The sequence below is a fragment of the Melozone crissalis genome, unplaced genomic scaffold, assembly GCF_028551555.1.
Source record: "Melozone crissalis strain CALT ecotype California unplaced genomic scaffold, PUWL_Pcris_2 ptg000027l_1, whole genome shotgun sequence".
NCBI classification, from domain to species: domain Eukaryota; kingdom Metazoa; phylum Chordata; class Aves; order Passeriformes; family Passerellidae; genus Melozone; species Melozone crissalis.
The window spans coordinates 18,057,835-18,077,680 of NW_026535805.1; the positions used below are offsets into that span (position 1 = coordinate 18,057,835).

The window sequence follows — 19,846 nt, forward strand, 5'->3', positions numbered from 1 at the left end:
CACCTCATGTCATTTTCTGGGAATGGGGGAAGGATTCGCTTTTGGGTCATGGGAGCATGGCATGATCAGGCAGGGCTCCACAGTGAACTTTTGCATGTGAATCAGCCTAGTTTTTAGACTTCTGATTTTAATGTTGTTACTGTTTTTGTCTGTGTTTGTTTTCTTATCTCATTGCTGTTTCTAGTAAATTATTCTTATTTCAACCGGTGCTCTTTACCTTTTGTGCCTCCAGTTCTTCTCTCCAGCCTGCCACAGGGGAAGGGGAAGTGAGCCAGCAGCATGTGGATTCAGTAGGAGCATTAAATGGGAGAACACAACTCCTGATCGACCACAGCCTCATCCCTACCTCAGCTTGTAGAGCATGAGACTCCTAATCTCAGGGTCAAGGGTTTGAACCCCATGTTGAGCATCAAATATGGCCAGGGTGTGTAGGGGATCAAGTGAGGCACTTGTGGGTACACTGGAGCTGCCTGCTGTAAAGGGACTTCAGTCCCAGCTGTGAAGGTCTCTGGTGGTGGGAATTTGACTGCCAGAGTGGCTCCTGAGTGGTCAGGCAGGGAAGTCAACTTAACCCTAGGAATGCCACCACACTAATGATTTTTTTCACTAAATGAGTGATTTAAAACTCTGTAAGCAACATTATAGCTTCCATCCTGAAGCCATTAAGGCTTTGTCCCTTAGAATCTTTATACTGAAATAAAATCATCTTATGACTGTGCATATCTAGAGACTGAAAGTCTATCCAAAACTGTAGCATTCAAACATTTGTATGCATAGAAAAGTAACTAGAGGATGTTGTTTTTCAACACAGCACGTATTAGGATAGATAAACTACCCCTTTACAAAATGGCAAGAGCCACTTTCTAGACTCAACTTTGCTTTTTCCAATAGGCAGACTTGTGACCCAGTAACACGCTGAAAATGCCTGCTAGCTAATGACTACTGATTCTTTGAACTATTGTATTCTGAGATCTTCCAAGTTCATCTGATTTTGGGATGAGGTTCAGCCAACTGCTGAAAGAGAATCAGTCACTAGCAATAACCAAAGAAGCATACTAGGGTACATAACAGAGTAAGCCAAGACTATAAACAATTTAACATTCTCTGCAATTTCAGTAAGTATACTACCTTTAACTTTTTAGGTTTTTTTTTTCTTTATTTACTTATGCTACATACCTTGAGGTCTCGATGAATTAACTTTTCAGAATGAATACATTGCACTCCTTTCACTATTTGTAAAAAATTTTTTTGTGCCATTTCATGATACTTTTGGTCTTTGCTATTTTTTATAATCCAGTCTTCCAATGTCCCTTGTTCACAGAATTCCATTTGGATGAAAAGACAGAGAATTTCTGGGTCTGAATTCCATCTTCAAAAGAAAATGACATACCATATTGGAATTGGCAAGATAAAATTCCTCCCAAGTCATCTTCAAGAGCCCTTTTTGCTAACAATTATTTTTTGGAGTTACCTAAAACACAGTCTGCAAGTCCCTTAATTTTAGGAAAAATCCTACAGCAATTTGCATTAAATAAAAAGGACTGCAACTCAAAGAATCTCTGCTGAGTTGCTACATATTCCTGGAATATTTCTGAAGTTTTGGTTGCTTTCTAGTTTCACACTGGTGGTTTTCTGAATGCCCAAGTTCTATTTCCCTCATACCTAGAAGTATGTCCTATCTAGGAAGAAATGCCATTGTCCTTGGCTCCATCTGGCCTTGTAGGACCTGGTGGAAGACCCTGACATGTTTCTGCTGAAGAGATCAGCCTTCCTATCCTGCCCAGAATGGTCATGTTCTTTCCAACTCTGTCCTGTCAAGAAGGTAATTGCTCTGCTAGTCACAGGAACCCTTCTGAGGACTAGAAATCTAGATGAAATATATTCACTATAATATTCAATGAAATATATTCATCTGGCAGCCTCACACATTCCAGAGAAGCCCATAAGATAGGCTGAGGCTGGAGATGGTGAGAGGAAGGAAAATACAAAGAGAAGCATGCACTGGTTTTTCCCTATGTATGCTGTGTGATGAGTGCCCTTGGATAAAGCTGCTCGAAGCACTGAAAGAACAAGCATTACATGGCTCAGGACTCTGCAGGCTTGAGGTCAGGGCACAAATTCCAGTCTGGGTTCTTGGCTTTGGGGACTTGTTGTTCTTTTACTCAATAACTGTTTAATGTAAAATATATACATGATATTGAGGCTCCAAGGTATTAATGGTTCTGTTTTGACATACTTTTTTCTGCCATTTTACTGCTCACTTAATGAGCACAATAATGGAGAAGTATCACACCAACCATAATTTTGAATCCATTAATATTTTATGGCTCTAAGTAAGTATGGCAGCCTATGTGAAGAGTATGAATTCACAGCTAGTAAAAAAGCTTACCACAAAATCTTGAAAAAGTTAATAGTTTAACTTAGAAGTAAAACTCTCACCACTGGTTTACCAGAAGTCTCAGTGTCAAAAGGCTACCTCTAAATTAAAGAGCATTTCATTTTGTATTCCTTTCCTAAACAATCAAAATCACTGTTTCAAGCATCATGGTTAAAATACTAACTTAGGGAAATAATTAAATCTATGATAGCTACTGGCTGACCAGTACTTATTATAAAAAGGAAACTTCTGATCAGGAATTTGGTAGCCAAGTGACAGAGAATTTTTTCTGTTGTTAATTCTTGCCCCACATTTTGAGTTCTGCATTCTTACTCTCCTCTGTAAATTCATTATGTTCCATATATCAAGAGAGGAGTGAAATATAAAATTATATAATGTACCTTACTAATCAAGGAAAAGAAGATGTAAATATACTTAATGACACACAACCTGCTGCTGGAAATATTGTGCCCTTTCTCTAGCAGTATGATTGCACGTGTGTGCATTTATATTTGTAAAATAATTGATAACCAATTATGAATAGCTGATAACCAATTATGAAAAATAGTTCACTACAGCTGTGAAAAAAGTTTGTGAATGCAAACTATTATTTTGTAGCTACCTTGAGCCTGAGCCCTTGATACGGTCGTACCCTCTCCAGCTGCAATGATAGCGCACTATGTTCTCATGTGAAAGTCTTGCCAGCCCTCGTGCTTCACGCTCCACTTTCCTATCAGGAGGGGGGGAAGAATTTAAAAAAAAAGGCATTTCCCTATTACAATGTAACAGAAAGTTAAATAAAAGATAGGCTATCAAGTAGCAGGATACAGATAGTTTTAGATTAATTTAGAAACAAAGCATATTATTCTCCTTCGTATACGTTCACAGGCCAAAACTAAAGTTACAAATCTGATGGGTTGTCTTCCATCTGCTCAGTTATTCCAAGTGCAAAAACTGGTTTAATCCCATTAGGAATTAAATCCCCACTCAAAAAAAAGCTGAAAAAGCAGGTAGCTGCAAACCTGCCAGCAAAGCAGCAGTCATTACTTGAAGAATCAGTAGAAGGTTCTCAGTATAGTTCTCAGGATAGCAATGCCAATGAAAATAACATGTATTTGCAAACAAGACAAGAATCCAAAAGGAAAGGTACATATTACACAATTCAAGGGACAAGTATCTCCAACAATTTAAAACCTTTTCAATAGATAACCTAAAAGAAATTAATGTTTTCAATCACTGATAGAATACTCCACTAGGTAACAGAAAATTACTTTTTAAAAAAAAATTAAGATCATCTTTCTCTGTTGAGATTTATAAAAGATAAGCAACACAGCACGAGAGTAATGACTACATGGGTCAGGTATAAAGCATTTTCCCACTACAAAATTTATTACTTGGATTTTTTTCTATTTTCCATAATTATAGTTATTTTACATTACTGATATGGAAATTTTCCATGTAGCCTGTCAAAAGTAACAGGACTGCTTTCAATGTTTTAATAATCATCAGGTTTTCTCCAAACACATTTTGCAATATTAGCAACCAGAGCACTACTGTGTTCAGGGAAAAGAGAACTTAACATACCTACATTTTTACAGCTCCAGGAAAAATTAACCCATTACATGCAAAAATTAACAAAGGTTCAGGACCACTTTCAGCTTCACTTGGAAATAAAGAAAACAGTTCACTAGAAATGACAGATAATTAATAATAAAAATCACCTAAATGCTCCTAGTATTGTTGAAGAGAGAAAATAAAGTATTAAAGTCTTGATTAAAGTTGTCCTAGAAGACAGAAGTAAGCATTCAGTACATACTCTGTGAATTCAACTCGTTTGATTGCATAGGTTGTCTTATCACACTTCGATGTTGCCTTGAAAACATTCCCAAAACCACCTGCACCAATATGCTGTATTTTTTCAAAAAGTTCAAGAAATCTTTAAAAACAAATAAAAAAGGAAAACCACACTTAATTATACTTAATTTTCAATTAAGAATATAAACATAATCTTGACAGATTTAATACATCTACTGCAATATCATTCTACAGTCATCATTTGACCAATCTACAGGTCTAAATCACAGCCTTGGGGATTAAAACAACAAGGGAAACTGACCCTTCCAGGCCTGTCAGGTAACCACCCTCACACCTTCACATTAATGACATTTGGTTGTGAGCTTTAAATACCATTGTTGTCAATTTCTATGCTAGATTTGAAATTTCCAGGAAAAAAATCTAATATCAATATTCTTTGAAAATTCTTTTCACAGCAGTATTTTCCCTCCTTCTGCCACAAATAAAGAAGCAAATCTAGAGTCATACATACCGTTATTGTCTTACAATATTAATTTTTAAAAAATCCTTCTTACGTTTTATTGACAGTGTGTGGACTCCCATTCTCTTTTCCAGTATTTGTGTCCACATCCGGCAAACCTTCACTGGAATCTGACATATTTTTTTCCTCTTCCTTGTTTCTTACATTAGCAAAATTAGCTGCCAATTTTCTTCAACAAGGATAAAAGCAAAATTTATAATGAGCCATTTTTCTAACACATGATGAGAAAAGAAATATACCAGAAATATACCCCCCAATAGTAGCACTTCTTTACTAGAGATAGAAAAAATAAAGTTATTTAAGGTATATATTGTTTAGAGGAGATAGCAATCTAAAAGTAAACATACCTTTTGGTCTCCAAGACAGACCTTTGTGCATTTCTCTACATGGAAAACAGAAAAAAAAGCCTAACTGAGGTATCCTGAATATTTTCACTGCAGCCTGTTTAAAACATGTCTGATAATGTATCTAGGAATTGCCTATAAACATGATCATACCCTATGTAAACAATGTCATAAGAATGAATCTTAGCTCAGTGTTTTTCACATATGCTATGCATAACATTATCATTGCAAAAAATGAGCTCAGTTTGACCCTCTTCTTGGGACTACTGGCATTTGTTAAACACTACCTAAATTTGATCCACAATACAGAAATGACTGTGGTTACCACTACTGAACGTTCTTAGGAGAAATGCATGTATTTTCTAATGATTAGTGGATAAAAGAACAAACTGATGTTACACTCTGACAAGAAGCATGCCCTATTCAGGGCCTAAAATGTAATTATGAGGAAGACCATTTTCATACTGTACCTGAGAAGGTGAAGGCTTTTCACATATTGCCATGTCCTTCATTTCTTCTTCCAACTTTGCAGATGAGTCAGCAAAGCAAATGGTGTTTTTACTGAAAAATAATGGACTATTTTTAGGTGAAAATAACACAATAATAAATAAAATTATTATCACAAGAAAAGAAGTACCAAAAAATCCCAGTTTTTAAAGCAAAACCTGAAAAGGCATTAACAGTCGTAACTGATTTAAACTACAAAACATCCTGCTTGAAAGCTATTAAAATAACAACACTTTGTAATATTCTCCTTTATTTCTATTATAAAATGAGTCTATGATATCTAGAAGATAGAAAAATGTAAAAGTGGTAGTGGCACTACAGGTAAACTGCTGGTTTTTAAATCACATCTCAAACTTAATGTATGTTCAGTTTCTTTTGATAAGCAAATTTTTCCCTTTGGTGGAAATGAAGATTCATGTAGGATGAAAAAAGGGAGGAAAAAAAGAAAAATGGGAGAGAAGAAAGCAGAATGGCATGAAATAGTGCTATTGAATGAGGTAGGGCAATCCATTTATATTACAAAAAAAAATACTTCTGAAAGAACCACTAAAATGTGAACAAATCAGAAAGCTCTAAACTTACTATAAGCTATCCCATACAGACTCACATAAATCTGCACAAGTAGAACAAACTTTGCTCTGAAGTTTAAGGAACAGAAGTTAAAATTAGATTGCTTTATACTGCAATAAAGCAATAAAATGATATATTTTATTTAGAATTAGAGCACATTACCCTCTAAGATTACTAAATATAACATTAGCGGTGAACCCAACTTACTCTGAGTCAGACTCAGCTGACACTTGAGAGGAATTGCTGTTATTAGCTCTTTCAAGTTCCCACTGGAAAAAAAAAAGCCATGTTTAACAAAATCACATAAACAAATCTTTAGAGCAAAAGATGCCATCCAGAGAGGGCAGAGGGAAGATTACAGGGTCCTAAGAGCAAGTTGGTAACTGCACTAAACATTCAAAGCCCTGCAGAAGAAAGGCACTTGCCCAATTTCCACTCAGAGAAAGGAAAAACACAGGGCTCTGCCACAGTGATTGTACTATACAGACACATCTACAAAAGTAGAGTCTGGATTCTATTCAAAACCAGGATAAGAGCGAGAGTTATGAAAAGCAAATATCTTTGTTGTTTGCATGTGCAACTGCTGTGTGGAAAATGAGATATATGTAGGCTTTGATATATGTAATCAGCAGAACTGAAAATCTGAGTCAGTACAAATGGACAGTCAATGTCCTCAGCATGAAAACACTGCAAAACTCATAACTAAATTAGGGTTGAATTAAAAAAAACTTATCCCAAATACTTAATAGAGGTTCTTCCCCTTCCTCCCACTACCTATAAAATCATTAAAGTAACATTAAAAGCAACAACTACAATGGATATAGACCATCACCTCACAAAAAGTAAACAATTTTTTTTTAATGTTTCCTGGTATTCCATCAGAGTATTGTGGACACAAAAACATAGTGTTTATGTTTAAATGAGAACTAACAAACCCCTTTTTTAAATACAGGGGTACTGGACCTTTACTACTTTTTGCCAGATTACATTTTGTTTGTTACGCAGACATCACTGAGAATTATTAAAAATTAAAACCAAACCAAAACAATCCAATCTAAATTTAGACTATATGGTATACAAGTTCTGTTTGAGGTAATAAATTTCAGACTTCAATGAAAATAAAAAGATCCATGGGTTTACAACCAAGGAAGATATTAAGAGAGGCTCCTAGATCTATAATAGGATGTTAATTAATTACATGGTTGACTTAAAAACAACTCTAAAAGCATTGAAAATTCACAGTAACAGCCAAATAATTGTAAAAGTACTTAAAAGTGAAAAAGGCTTCTTTCCTGCCCTATACTGCCATTCTTCTCTTTAAACTACCCTCCATTTAGTTAGTTCATATGTTCTGTACATTTCAGAAGAGGGTTTGGATCATTATTAGAATTCTGATCGTTTTTTGCACATGTGGAAATAACAGCTGCCAACATGAAGACAACAGCTCTGCTCTCCAGAGGATGGTGTCAGCAATTGTTTCATAGGACTGTGCCTTGGAACACTACAGAAGGCAGGTCCTGTTGATTCTGACTCCTGCTTTTGCCTCTCACATTACACAATAGATTTTTGATCCAACAGAAGACAGTAAAAGAAGTATGTTCATAGTCTGCCAGCCCAACAACACTTCTCACAGAAGACAACGAGTTGGAATTTCAAAATTTTTAAAACATGCGCATCCTTGAATGACAACATATCAGACCTATTCTGAACACAGAGAGATATCAATTGTTAGCAGTTTGGGTTTTTTAATCCAGAATGCAGAAGCACAACATAAATTCTACTAACAGTAGCCCAACCAACATACTAAAATATGGATTGCTTCCTTCTTCAATGGAATCCATTAAATATGCTTTTAAATACAATAAAGTAAAGAAATTGGTTCAAAGATTTAAACTTCTGTGATAAGGCTAAATATAGCACATACTGTCACAGAGCTTTCCTTATTTACCTTCTCATATGCTTCCTTTGCAGCAGCTTTTTTTGCAGCAGCTAGGGAAGGTCCAGTGCCCTTTCCATACAATTGACCTCTAATTGTACAGCTAACAGAAAACCTGTAAAATACAACAGGGAATCGAGTCTTATATCCAATATAACGAGTCTCAATGTAATGATCTTTAAACACTACAACCAAGCGACATTATAGAATGGAAATCTGAAGCATATACCTTCAGGGCAGCATTTTCAATATACATTTAATCTAGTTAATAATGGTAGGTAATTAATTTGTTGTGCCTTAAAGATAACTCAGTGGAGAGCAGCACTGCAGAAGGGCACCTGTGGATCCTGGTCACTGGCCAGTTGAACCTGACTCAGCAGTGCCCTGGCAGCCAGGGGGGCCAGCCCTGTCCTGGGGGCATCAGGGACAGCATCACCAGCAGGGCAAGGAAGGGGATTGTGCTACTCTGCTCTGAGCTGGGGCAGCCTCATCTCAAGTGCTGGGGGCAGCTTTGGGTGCCATAATATAAAAATGACATTAAGCTATTGGGGATTGTTCAAAGGACAGCAACAAAGATGGTGAAGGGCCTATGATGAGAAGCAGCTGAGGGCGCTTGGTCTGTTCAGCCTGGAGGAGTTTGAGGGGAGATCTCACTGCAGTTACAGCTTCCTTGTGAGGGGAACAGGAGGGACAGGCACTGATCTCTGCTCTGGGGTGACAGTGACAGGACTCAAAGAGAGAGCATGAAGCTGAATTAGGATAAATTTAGGCCAGATATCAGGAAAATATTCTTCACCCAGAGGATGCCTGGGCACTGGAACAGCTCCCCAGGAAAGTGGTCACAGCACCAGCCTGGCAGAGCTCAAGAAGCTTTTGAATAATGCTCTCAGGCAGATGGTGTGATTCCTAAAGATTCAGCTAACATGACCAAGGATTATTAATGGTAGCATTAGTAACACAAAAAGTATTAGAAGGAAGCAGGAAGGTAAATTATAGCTTACGTGGGAGTATGGGGATCTCCAGTACGATTTTCGGTAGTATAACCAACTGTGTAACCCGTCCTTTGTGAAATACTATTTAACAGGCAGACATAATTCTTGTCTGGCGCAGGTGATGAGGTTGTTGAGGTTGTTTGAGCTGTTGTTAAATCTGCAGCTGCCATGTTTGATGAACTCTTCTCCTATAAAACAAACAAAACAGGTAACTTGAAAACTTAAGTTTAAAAATACATTAAGATAAACAGTGCACAAGAACTAATATAGCTGCAAGGTTTGTCCACATTTCAAAACACTCCTAAGAAATCCCAAGTTTCCATTAAGAGTCCTTTGTGGCAAAGGACGGACATCCCAAGCACAATTATTACATTTTGAGTAAACGTAAAATGGCTTTCCAAGTACTACACTTCTGCCTTTAACAACCTCTCACCATGCCTCATCCCACCCCTTTTAGGAAAATATAGGGAACAAGCTGTGAAGAAGGGATGGCAGCAGGATGCTGCTGATGCTCCCATTTAGCAAGGGCTGCAAATGCTCCTGTGCATGTACAAGAGGGGAAAGCAGGACTTTTCAGCTGCCTCATGATTAGTCAACATCAGTAATGTATCAGCAGACATGCAGCAATTGTGTTAAAGTAATGACAGGACACAATAAAAGCCATATAGAAATAGGGAAGAAACGATTTCACTCAAAAGGTGCTAAGAAGCATTCAGAGTTGGAAAGAAAAATAGAACATGGCAAATAAAGAAGGGCAAAACACTTGGCAGAAAACTAAGGAGCAAAATTCAAACCTAGACTTAATCACAGAAGGAGAGAGTATATAACTAGCTATACTGTAAAGAATATAATGAAAAAGAAAAAAAGATTAATTAGAACAAGTGAAAGTAAGCAATTTCATTAGCAGAGTGGCAACAGACACGCTGAGTAATGCCCTGCAAATGTTTTGCAGATATTGAATCATAGAACAGTTGTCAAGATATAAAAGGACAATTGCCCACTTTGGATACATCAAGGTAGCTTAACAAAGGCAAATACATTTCCTTATCCTCCTATAACAGCAGAAGATGAAACACAGTATTAGATACCAACCCTATTGGAAAAAAATAAGGAAAACAATTCAGTGATAAAGAATTGAAAATTGAATAAGACAGAAACAAAGACAACTTGAATAATTAGAAACTGTTTTAAATTAAACAACGTTACCAAAAATCTACTTTCAGATATGCAACATTTACTACATTACATGTGATGTACGCTGCTTAATAACCCCCAAAACAATCCTACTGTTTACTCACCTCTTCCTCAATCCTTTCCCATGCTTTTTTTGCTGCTACTTCTTTTGCTGCTTTTATACTTTTACCAGTGCCACTACCATATTCCTCACCTTTTACTATGACAACAACTGTGAACCTGCAATGAAGAAAACTTGTCTGAAACATTGCTACATTTTTCTCACATATATACTTTAATAACCTTATCAGATTAAACTTTGGGTTTATTATCTACAAAGCACTGTAGGATAACTATGAGAAGTACTGAAGCATTAATGTGTTTTTCTTATATCAAACCAATGATTATCATAATTCTTTAGTATAAATACTTTTAAAATTTTCCTCTCTAGTCACAAATACATTCACTTTATTAGTTCCAACAGTACTTTTAACTGCTTTCTTAAATCAAAATAATTTCATTTTTAAGAGCATAAGAATGGATGAGGTCAGCATTATTACAAGCAAGGTCGTGAAGCCCTAACAACAGGACACATCTCAGTAGTGTGACACTACAGAGAGGAAAGATTAGCTAATTTTGGTTACATGAAACCAGATGTGACATTACACTCACCTTTAGTACCCTGTGATGTAAACTGCTTAATAAGAGCAAAAAACATGTCTGGTGCTTGTGAGAGATTAATTTATAGGCAGTCAAAAAAAACCCCACCAAAACAAAACAAAAAAATTACCAACAAATAAACACAAGCCCCAGTCCTGCCTTTCTGTGCTCAATTGCTGAGCCCTTCCCTCTCTTTTCCTCCATTCCACAACTGTGCATGTCCTGCTTCCCATATAGCAACTCCATGAGTCAGAAAGGGAATCTGATGCAGCTCAGAACTTAATCTGGCTGGGATGGGGTTAACTTTCTTCAGGGCAGCCAGATTGGAACTAACACAGGGTTAATGTTTTACCTACTGCTGAGTAGTGCTTGCTCAGCACCAAAGTTGTTTTCTTTTTCCCACTCTGGCCTTCAGGAAGCAGAGGAATGGTAGGTGTGAAGCTGGGAAGAGACACAACAAAGGCAGGTGGCCAGAGGGATAGTCCATGCCATATGGCATGTCACTCAGCAATAAAAGCTGGGAGATGAAGAAGGAAGAGGGGATACCCATGGCTATGGTGTTTACCTTCCCAAGTACACATAGGACATGATCAAGCCCCACTTTCTTGGGAACATCTGCCAGCTGATGGGAAGGAGTAGCCAACTTCCTTATTTTGCTTTGGTTGCACATCCTGCTATGCTTTGTCTATTAAATTGTCTTTATCTCAATCCACAAGTTTTTTCTCCCTTTCACCTTTCTGATTGTCTCCCTCTCCCACTGGGGGAAAGTGAGTAGGTAGCTGGGGGTTTCACTGCCTCCTGGGGTCAACCCACCACTGCGCCCTAATAATGAATAGTTGGATTTCAGACAAATCAGTCCTTACAGATCTGACTTGTCCTGCAGCTGCAAATCCCCTAATGTTTCTGATACTGCCTTTGCAACAGAGGAGAAAAGAACAACTGGATTTCTGCCTGTGGCAGCAGCACATACTTGCACCAAGTTAAAGTGACCATTAGAGCCTCAGAGCACCTCTGAGCTTCAGATTGCAGCAGAGTGTGTAAATGCTCACAGCCAACAAGGTGGATTCACACAGTCAAGGCATAGCACCATGAGTTCCTCTGTGGGAAAATTGGTCTCAAATAGTGTAGTGACTTTAGGAACTCACTTTTTTCATTATTCCAACCTCATTCTCCACTTCCCTTTAATGAAATGTTTGGGTGGGAAACAATGGAGATGCAGAATGAAGTGCTTGCTCTCATTGCGTAAGCAAGGCTAACAAGAAATCTTAAGGAGGCAAACAGTAGGAAAAGGCACCCCCATAGTGTGCCATATCCTCTACACATAGGAAACAACAAAGAAAAAGCAAAACATGTAAGAAAGGTTCTTCTTTGGGAAGGAGTTTAATCAGCCAACCCATACCTAAGTACTGAATACTACACACATTCAGCTATGACACTGCATCAAAATACACCATTTATTTAAGCATCCTGATGAAATCTGCAGTGAATCTCCATGACCAAGCTGAGGACTACCTGCAGGAGCGATACATGAATTGGTCTTAAGTGCAGAGTCATTCACCAAGGCAACAGGCAATTCCAAAGCTTGACAGGTTTAGTGGCCTAACTGTCCACTCTCTGCATTCCCAGACCACAAAAGCTCAGGACTGAGCCACCCTGGTCTCCTTTAACCTTCTTACATAGTGTTCATCACTGGCCCTGTCAGACCCAGTACTGGAAGCAGCCTCAGCACCAGAACTGGGATGGGAGGTATTTCTGCATCATGCCTCGGACAGCTGCAAGGTGACAGATGAGATGGAACAGCACAGCAGAGTTAGGGAGCTAGCTCACAACCGGCAGTGGTCAATGCATCCAGAACTCCAGGAAAGAGCAGCATAAGGGGACTGAAGGTTTACAGCACACATCACTACAGCCAGACACTTTACACTGTATCCTTGGAATAGCCCAAGTTACCCAGGATTTTCCTAAATGTCACACAATGGGCTGAATTTCATTTGTGAATGTAGCAGAACACAGAGAAAAACAATGAAAAACCACAACAAATGGAATAAACAACTTGGAACGAACGTAAGTTCCATCAGTCCCGTGCCATCACTTTTGAAGAATTAAGATGTTGCTGTGTGATCACAGCTGTAGCCTTTACTGCAATAAGAGTTACTTTTTTGAATTACATGAGCTACATGGGCAAAAAAATAAGATAGCTATTAACATTTGAGATCCAAATAATATCTATTATTTTATTCTGAGATGTTAGACAGACTTAAGACTAAATCTGCATAGACAGTGCTATCTGACAACATGCAACACAGCAAGAGAAATGTATTAATTATTAACATAAGCCTTGTCTTCATACAAACTAGCAAAAAAATTTTAAAAATCATGCAAGGAAATATTACAGATCTTGAGTATCTACAACCTTTGGCAAGGGAAAAAATGCACTGTATCAGTGTTAAAAAATAAAATATATTCCATCACCTGTAATTGTCTCTAAAAGGGAAAGCAAAACTTCTTAAGCAAAACACCCTCTTCTTGTAAGAGATGTTAAAAAATATACTACACATTAAATATGTTAGTATGAAATCAGTTAATACACCCAACCTCTTTGACTAGAAATCAACAATGCTTTGTAAACACTTTGCTTTGTAGCTTTGAAATCAAACTGAAATTCGTGCTGTAACCCAATCCACCTTCTGAGAGGAGATGCATAATATACAAGCTGGTACTTTCTGAAAAAGAGCCATCACCCTTGAAATAAGTTTTCTCCTTAAACTGTATCACATGATGTCTTCCCCATGCACCTGCCATTCAATTCATTGTTTCAACCAGCTTTCCCACTACACATGTGCTTTCAGCAAATCAATATTTGTGACTGCAAGCTTTACACGGTTTGCTCATTGCAGGAAAAGCCCCGCTCGTTAGTGACAGGCAGAGAGAACTTACTCAGGATCATGAGGTGGGCCCGTTTTAGCGACGGTGTCATAAACCACTGTATATTTCTTTTTTTGACCGTAAGAGTTGACCTTCCCCATATACTCACGATCCATTTTGACACAATCTTCAATAGATGCTGCAAAGTAACATTCAAAGATTTGTCTGCTGCTCTAAACATGGAATAAAGGCAGCCCTAATCCTGGTAGATAGGTCACTGCTAAGACATAAAATAGAAAATTGGTGCTAGTAACAAAGTTCATGGGAAACTGATTCGAATTTCTAATTCAAATGACTGGTCTGCAAATGTTTTGGAAGTGATTGCTTGGAATAAGGGTTTTAGAAAGCAGAGTGGAGAATTCAGTGATTAGAGAAGATTCCTGAGCAGATTCCTTGACAGCAAAAGATGGAATCATTTACTGACTTCTGTGGGAGGAAAATAAGCAGTAACGTTTCCCCAGAATTAGAATCGATTCCTGCAGAAGAGAACCCGACGGCACTTAGCATATCCCTTCGAGCAGCGGTGACGCCAGGCGTAGCCGCACGGACCAAAGATGACCCCGGGCTGCCGTCACCGAGCGCGGCGGGCCAGGCGTCTGCAGCCGGGCTGCGGGCACCCCATCCCGCAGCGACCCTGCCCCTCCTCCCGCGCCCCCGCCCCGCCGGTACCTCCGAGCCGCTGCCGACGCTCCGGGACCCGCGGACGCTCCCGCAGCCGACCCGACTCGGCGCGCTGCGCAGACCCCGCCCAGTTTCGTTTCCCGCAGCGCCGGCCCGCGTTAGAACGAAAACGAAAGCGAAAGGGAGGCGAGGGCGGGAGAGCCCCGCAGGGAGCAGGGCGGCTCTGCGCTGAGGCCGCGGGGAGCCGCGCCCGGCCCGGCACGGCACAAGGAGCGGCGCCTCCGCCGCCTGCGCTCTGCCCGCGCTCCTGAGCTTACGGGGAACCGGGGCTCCGGGGCAGGCGAGCGGCTTCGCAAACGCCTGAGCCCCCGGCTTGGCCGTCACTCGCTGGCGCCTTCTCCTGTTACAGTAACCACACCCTGTAGTTCCGCAACACGGCCGGCGGAGTGCGCGCCCAAATACTTCCAAAGCCCTCAAGCCCAGAACCCCCAGGGTTTTATACCCTCAGTCCCGCTCTTCCTTCTCGTCTTCTCCCGCCTCCCCGCTCTGTTCATCCATCGCACTGGCGTCGCCTTATCCAAAAGGTCGGCAGTCACCGGCTGTTACTCTCAGTTGTCCATCCACCTGGCTGCTGTCCCCTGTCTTCATGTCCTTTGTTATCCCAAAGGCTGGGAATTCATGGCCTCTTGTCTCGAGGTCCAACCAGGAGCTCAATCTGCATTTCAATCTGCAGATTACAGGCCAAGATACCCGTGTGAGAACTATTCCTCAACACACTGAGCTTGAAATATATCATGGGTATCTCTCAACATGAATGAACTTCATAATAAATCTCTTACAGGGATAAAAGCAAAAAAAAAAAAACAGCCACCAAGTTAATAATATATTCTGTGGAAGTGGGAAAGAAAAATCTCCAAGATGAGTTTTCAGGGGCTAGATGTAAAGGGTGGAGCAAATGACTTCCAATGTGCACACAGGTCACTACTCCTGATCATCCAGATTTGATTTCCACCCCCTGCCAGGTCTCTCTCCAGCAGAAACCAGACAGCTGTAGAAAAGGAAAACAGCAGCAAGCCTTAGGTCTTCCTCAGTACGAGGAAACAACTTGGGCACCCAGGAAGCTCACCTGCTCTCTCATAATGCTAACACAACCAAAAAGGAACCCATTGAGACACTAGTGGAGATGCAGGAAAAAACCATCAGAGAGTTCCAAATGTTGAACTCCTAAACATAATCATCTTGTAGCAAAAAAAGGAGCAATTCCTTGTTTAAAGATACCATACTGGCATTCTTACATTATCACTTCTAGGATGTGCACTCTTTCATGTTTCAGCTTGTCTCCTACTCAAGTTTCCAATGACTGTTCTTTTCCTGGTTCTCAGCTTCTGCTGAGAGGGATTTCCAGCCTCTAGTGAGCCTGCAGAACAAGGAACGGGAGAACAAGGAGAAAGTAACACACTTGCTGATAGATAAACAGTCCAAATGGTCTTTGAAAGCACAAATATTTTATGTAAATGTACCTTTTTCCAAAAGTACACATAGGATCCAATGCTCACTGTTTGCAATGTAGGGCTGACTGAAACAAATGCCATCTTCCTAAGTAGAATGCATCCTATTTTTAAGTCACTCTTCTGTGTAAATTCTGAAAAACAGTAATTCAGTAGAGGCACATAAAATCCACATGCCTAACACCTTTTCTGTCTTATCAAGCAAAACCAGCACATTTTATTAGAACCAGCTAGAGTAATTTTATTAAAACTTCTCTTATTGCCTTAACTACAGGATCCTTAGCTATCTCTGTTTCTTCTCAGAATCCAGCTCTCTCCTTAAAGGTTTGTTTTCTGTAGTTCTACTTGCCATATGCCAAGCTTTTGGGCACAACTGCTTTGGCCTTGCATGTGACTCAATGTCTTCTATCAGACCAGGAGATTGCTATCAAAGGTGTGTTTTTTAGAACTGAAAGTGACCTGGAGTGAACTTCCAGTTTTTTGGTAAAAGACAAAGTTTCCTCCAGCTTCGTTAATTGCAGTTAACGATTAATTTCTAATTGACATTAGCAGTATTAAACACAAATCAAATTAAGAAAATTTGCTAGATGGCTGTTAAAAAATACACAAGGTTTCTCAAAACATTATCAATGAACAAGACGCTGTTAAACTTCACCTTGGGGAAAATCATCAATTCCAAAACAGTCGTTGGTATATACACCTAAAAATCTTGTTCTATAAGGCCATTCAGGCTTGCATTCAAATGCCTTTGAGATTCATTTGCTCTACAAAATATTCACCTTTGGAGTTTCAAATAATCCATAATTATATAGAGTCTCAAAATAGTGGAGTTACAGTGGAGTTATTGACTTTGGCTTTATTAGGAACACTTGCTGATGGATAATTCAACCCCTGTCCTGCGGCTGCTGGGCTCAGAGGTAACTGCAGAACACGCTCCAGAAGGTAACAGAGAAGCTGGGAAAGCCGAAGTGAACCGAATCTTTTGCATGCGCCTCCTCCTCCTCCTTCGTGCAGGTCCCCGTTCACGGAATGCTTCGGAGTGAAAACCTACAGACTTCGGCATCTTTGGGCGCCACGCTACCACCCCGTGCAGGGACCTGTGTGGTGCCGTTCCCTAAGGTGGGACAACCTTCCCCAGCAGCAGCAGCCGCTGGCCCGGGGCTGGCACAGCCAAACTGCCGCCAACAGCCGGGAGCGGGCAGGCCTGCCCGGGTGGAAGCGCTGCAGGGGGAATTCTTGCACAGCAAAGCTGTTCCCTGGCAGCACCTCAATAGGTTATTTTCCAACCAGCTGCCAGGTGTCCCGTTGCCTCATCCAGAAAGCATTCCTACACAGAGGAAACACACCCCAAATACCGCGGGGCGGGCTCGCCCAGGGCACGCCCGGGGTGCCGCAGAGCCGCTCCTGCTGCCGTGCCCTGCCCACGGCCCGCACGGCGAGGGGAGCGCCTCCACTCCCAGCGGTAGCCGGGCTACGGGAGCTCCCGCGGCCTTTCTGCCCGGCCCAGCGCCGCCCACACGAGCTGCTGGGATTCGGGAGGCTGTCCTCACAGCCCATTCGTGAACGCTGCCTGCCTTCAGCCCTCCTTTTCTGCGGGGCGGGAGAGGCACCTGGCAGCGCCGAGCGCCGCCCTGCGCGCCCCGGGCAGCGCCGTTGTGGCCCGGGCCCCGCCCCGCGGCCCTGACGTGAGGGGCGGGCCCGGGGCGGCCCCGCCGCGCTGTGCCCGGCGCGGGCGGCTCTGCCGGCGGTCAGGGGCGCTCCCCTCCGCCGTCCGAGCGGGGCGGCTCTCGCGGGAGGCGGCGCCATGGGGCTGCACGGCGTCAAGGCGGTGTTCTTCGACCTGGACAACACGCTGATCGACACGGCCGCGGCGGGGCGGCGCGCCATCGAGGAGGTACTGCCCTCGTCCCCCTTCCCGCGGCCGCCGCGGCTCCGGGCCCGGCGGCGGTGCCGGTGCCTCGCGTGTCCCGCTCCCTCCCCCGCTGACACGCGGCCGGGCGCCGCTCCCGGGAGCGCGCCGCGCGGCCCCGCAGCGCCCTGACGCGCGTCCCCGCGTCCCTTGCAGGTGATAAGCGCCCTGCAGTCCAAGCACCACTACGGGGAGGGAGAGGCCCGCGCCGTCTGCGATAAGGTGCAGGCCAAGCTCCTCAAGGAGTGCCACGATCCCGCGAAGATGTGCATCACAGACCTGCGGATTTCGCACTGGGAGGAGGCGATCCAGGAGACCATCGGCGGGGAGGCGAACCGCGACCTGGCGGCCGAGTGCTATTACCTGTGGAAGACGACGCGGCTGCAGCACCTGACGCTGGCCGAGGACACGCGGGCCATGCTGACCGAGCTGCGGAAAGGCCTCCGCCTGCTGCTCCTCACCAACGGCGAGCGGCAGACGCAGAGGGAGAAGATCGAGGCGTGCGCCTGCCAGCCCTACTTCGATGCCATCGTTGTGGGGGGAGAGCAGAAAGAGGAGAAACCGGCGGCATCCATATTCCATTACTGTTGCGATCTCCTGGGGGTGCAGCCCGCGGAGTGTGTGATGGTCGGTGACTCTCTAGATACAGATATTCAAGGAGGCCTGAATGCTGGCTTGAAAGCAACGGTCTGGTTAAACAAAGCAATGACTGCCCCAGTAGATACCTCCCCCGTACCTCATTATATTATTTCTTCTGTACTGGATCTTCCAGCAGTGTTACAGAAGATGGAGCACAACTCTAATGCTAAGTTAGAAACTGACCATATGGCTGGTAGCAATGAAGCACATTGATGATGGTTCCAGCATAGAGACCTGCTGAGCTGTTAGGTGACAGATGCTCTTTTTAAAAGTCTGACCCTAGGAGTTTGAACTCATCTATGGTCTCTTTTAAACAGCAGAGGGATGAATAAGAGCACAGTTGTCAGTGGAAACCAGACAGAAGCACACAACTATATTAATTTGAGTGATGCAAGTGCAGTTAATTTAAAGCAACTGCCTCTGTCTGGAAATTATTTTGACAGACTGTTGCAGAAGTCTGTCTGTCTCTGACCTAAGTTGCCAGTCTCTTGTATTTATAGTGGAAAAGAAAATTTGAATGTTCTGAGCTTTCACATGCTTTGCTGACTTGTAAGCTTAGCAGAATCTTCAGTTCTGACCTTGTGTGCAGGGTGTAAGAGAAGGTGAGAAAGTAAGTGTGGTACAATCTGGTAAATCCTCACAACTGATCTACAGTTTATCTCAGGAACTGGAGTGAATTTCATTATTTCTCAGACTATTAGAAATGCTCTACCTTTGATCTTTTTTACAAGTTTTAGAATTTTTTTCGGACTTTGCAGTGGTTTTTCTTTTATGGAACTTATATCTCTTGCCAAAAGTACTTAAAAGTGCATTAAAAATTTGCTTTTTTATCGGGGACCATTTATCAGAGGGACTTGATGAATAAGCTTTTACTTTATATTATCTTGGTGCTTATGCAGATATGCAGTACACTTGTAATTCAGATTATGATTTTTGTTGATATGGATAAAACAGGGATATTTTCAATAGTGCTACTGTACTGTCATACTCTTCAGAACCTAATCATTGTTCTGTCTGATTCTATCAGTGAATTTTGATCAGACTTTTTGGAGAAACTGTTCTTGGTCTCACTCAGGTGTATGACTACTCAGATTGAACTGTACGATCAGTGGCTTTTCTGACTGTTTTGATGGCACTGCTACATAATCCTTCCTTACTCCAGTTTGCATGTGTAATTCATGTGATTTATTGTGAGGAAAATACAAGCTAATTGTCTGTAAATGGTTCTCATCACTCTCTTCCAGGAAACTGGAAAATTATGTCCTATGTATTACAGTACTGTATACTAGTTTATAAGGAATATGTGATATTTCCACTACATGTAGGAGATGACTCTCTAAAACAGTAAGG

General features: G+C 41.7%; 3 protein-coding genes across 3 annotated transcripts in view; 2 read left to right on the forward strand and 1 right to left on the reverse strand.

The window, feature by feature from the left end:
• GPATCH11 (G-patch domain containing 11) overlaps positions 1 to 1,820 on the forward strand; it is a 15,420-nt gene extending 13,600 nt beyond the window's left edge. Inside the window, exon 9 of the mRNA XM_054279287.1 lies at positions 1,322 to 1,820. The gene's annotated coding sequence lies outside the window, so the exon portion shown is untranslated. The remainder of the gene's footprint in view (positions 1 to 1,321) is intronic.
• EIF2AK2 (eukaryotic translation initiation factor 2 alpha kinase 2) overlaps positions 1 to 14,539 on the reverse strand; it is a 20,041-nt gene extending 5,502 nt beyond the window's left edge. The window contains exons 1-12 of the mRNA XM_054279281.1: positions 14,489 to 14,539; positions 13,832 to 13,958; positions 10,360 to 10,474; positions 9,071 to 9,249; positions 8,082 to 8,184; positions 6,341 to 6,402; positions 5,527 to 5,617; positions 5,060 to 5,094; positions 4,747 to 4,881; positions 4,194 to 4,313; positions 3,000 to 3,107; positions 1,177 to 1,369 (exon numbers count right to left, since the gene is read on the reverse strand). Of these exons, the coding sequence (XP_054135256.1) occupies positions 1,177 to 1,369; positions 3,000 to 3,107; positions 4,194 to 4,313; positions 4,747 to 4,881; positions 5,060 to 5,094; positions 5,527 to 5,617; positions 6,341 to 6,402; positions 8,082 to 8,184; positions 9,071 to 9,249; positions 10,360 to 10,474; positions 13,832 to 13,935 (1,245 nt within the window). The 5' untranslated portion in view covers positions 13,936 to 13,958; positions 14,489 to 14,539. The remainder of the gene's footprint in view (positions 1 to 1,176; positions 1,370 to 2,999; positions 3,108 to 4,193; positions 4,314 to 4,746; positions 4,882 to 5,059; positions 5,095 to 5,526; positions 5,618 to 6,340; positions 6,403 to 8,081; positions 8,185 to 9,070; positions 9,250 to 10,359; positions 10,475 to 13,831; positions 13,959 to 14,488) is intronic.
• A 3,146-nt stretch (positions 14,540 to 17,685) lies between these two features.
• Positions 17,686 to 19,020, forward strand: NANP (N-acetylneuraminic acid phosphatase). Its single transcript, XM_054279587.1, has 2 exons — positions 17,686 to 17,842; positions 18,014 to 19,020. The coding sequence occupies exons 1-2, from the start codon at positions 17,753 to 17,755 to the stop codon at positions 18,707 to 18,709; spliced, it is 786 nt and encodes a 261-aa protein (XP_054135562.1). The 5' UTR covers positions 17,686 to 17,752; the 3' UTR covers positions 18,710 to 19,020.
• The last annotated feature ends 826 nt before the right edge of the window (positions 19,021 to 19,846 follow it).

What these genes read in the sequence shown, in the direction of transcription:
- NANP (XM_054279587.1), top strand. Translation starts at nt 17,753, where the DNA reads ATGGGGCTGCACGGCGTCAAGGCGGTGTTCTTCGACCTGGACAACACG. An exon ending in GGCGGCGCGCCATCGAGGAG is followed by an intron (nt 17,843 to 18,013) that starts GTACTGCCCTCG and finishes CGTCCCTTGCAG; the next exon opens with GTGATAAGCGCCCTGCAGTC.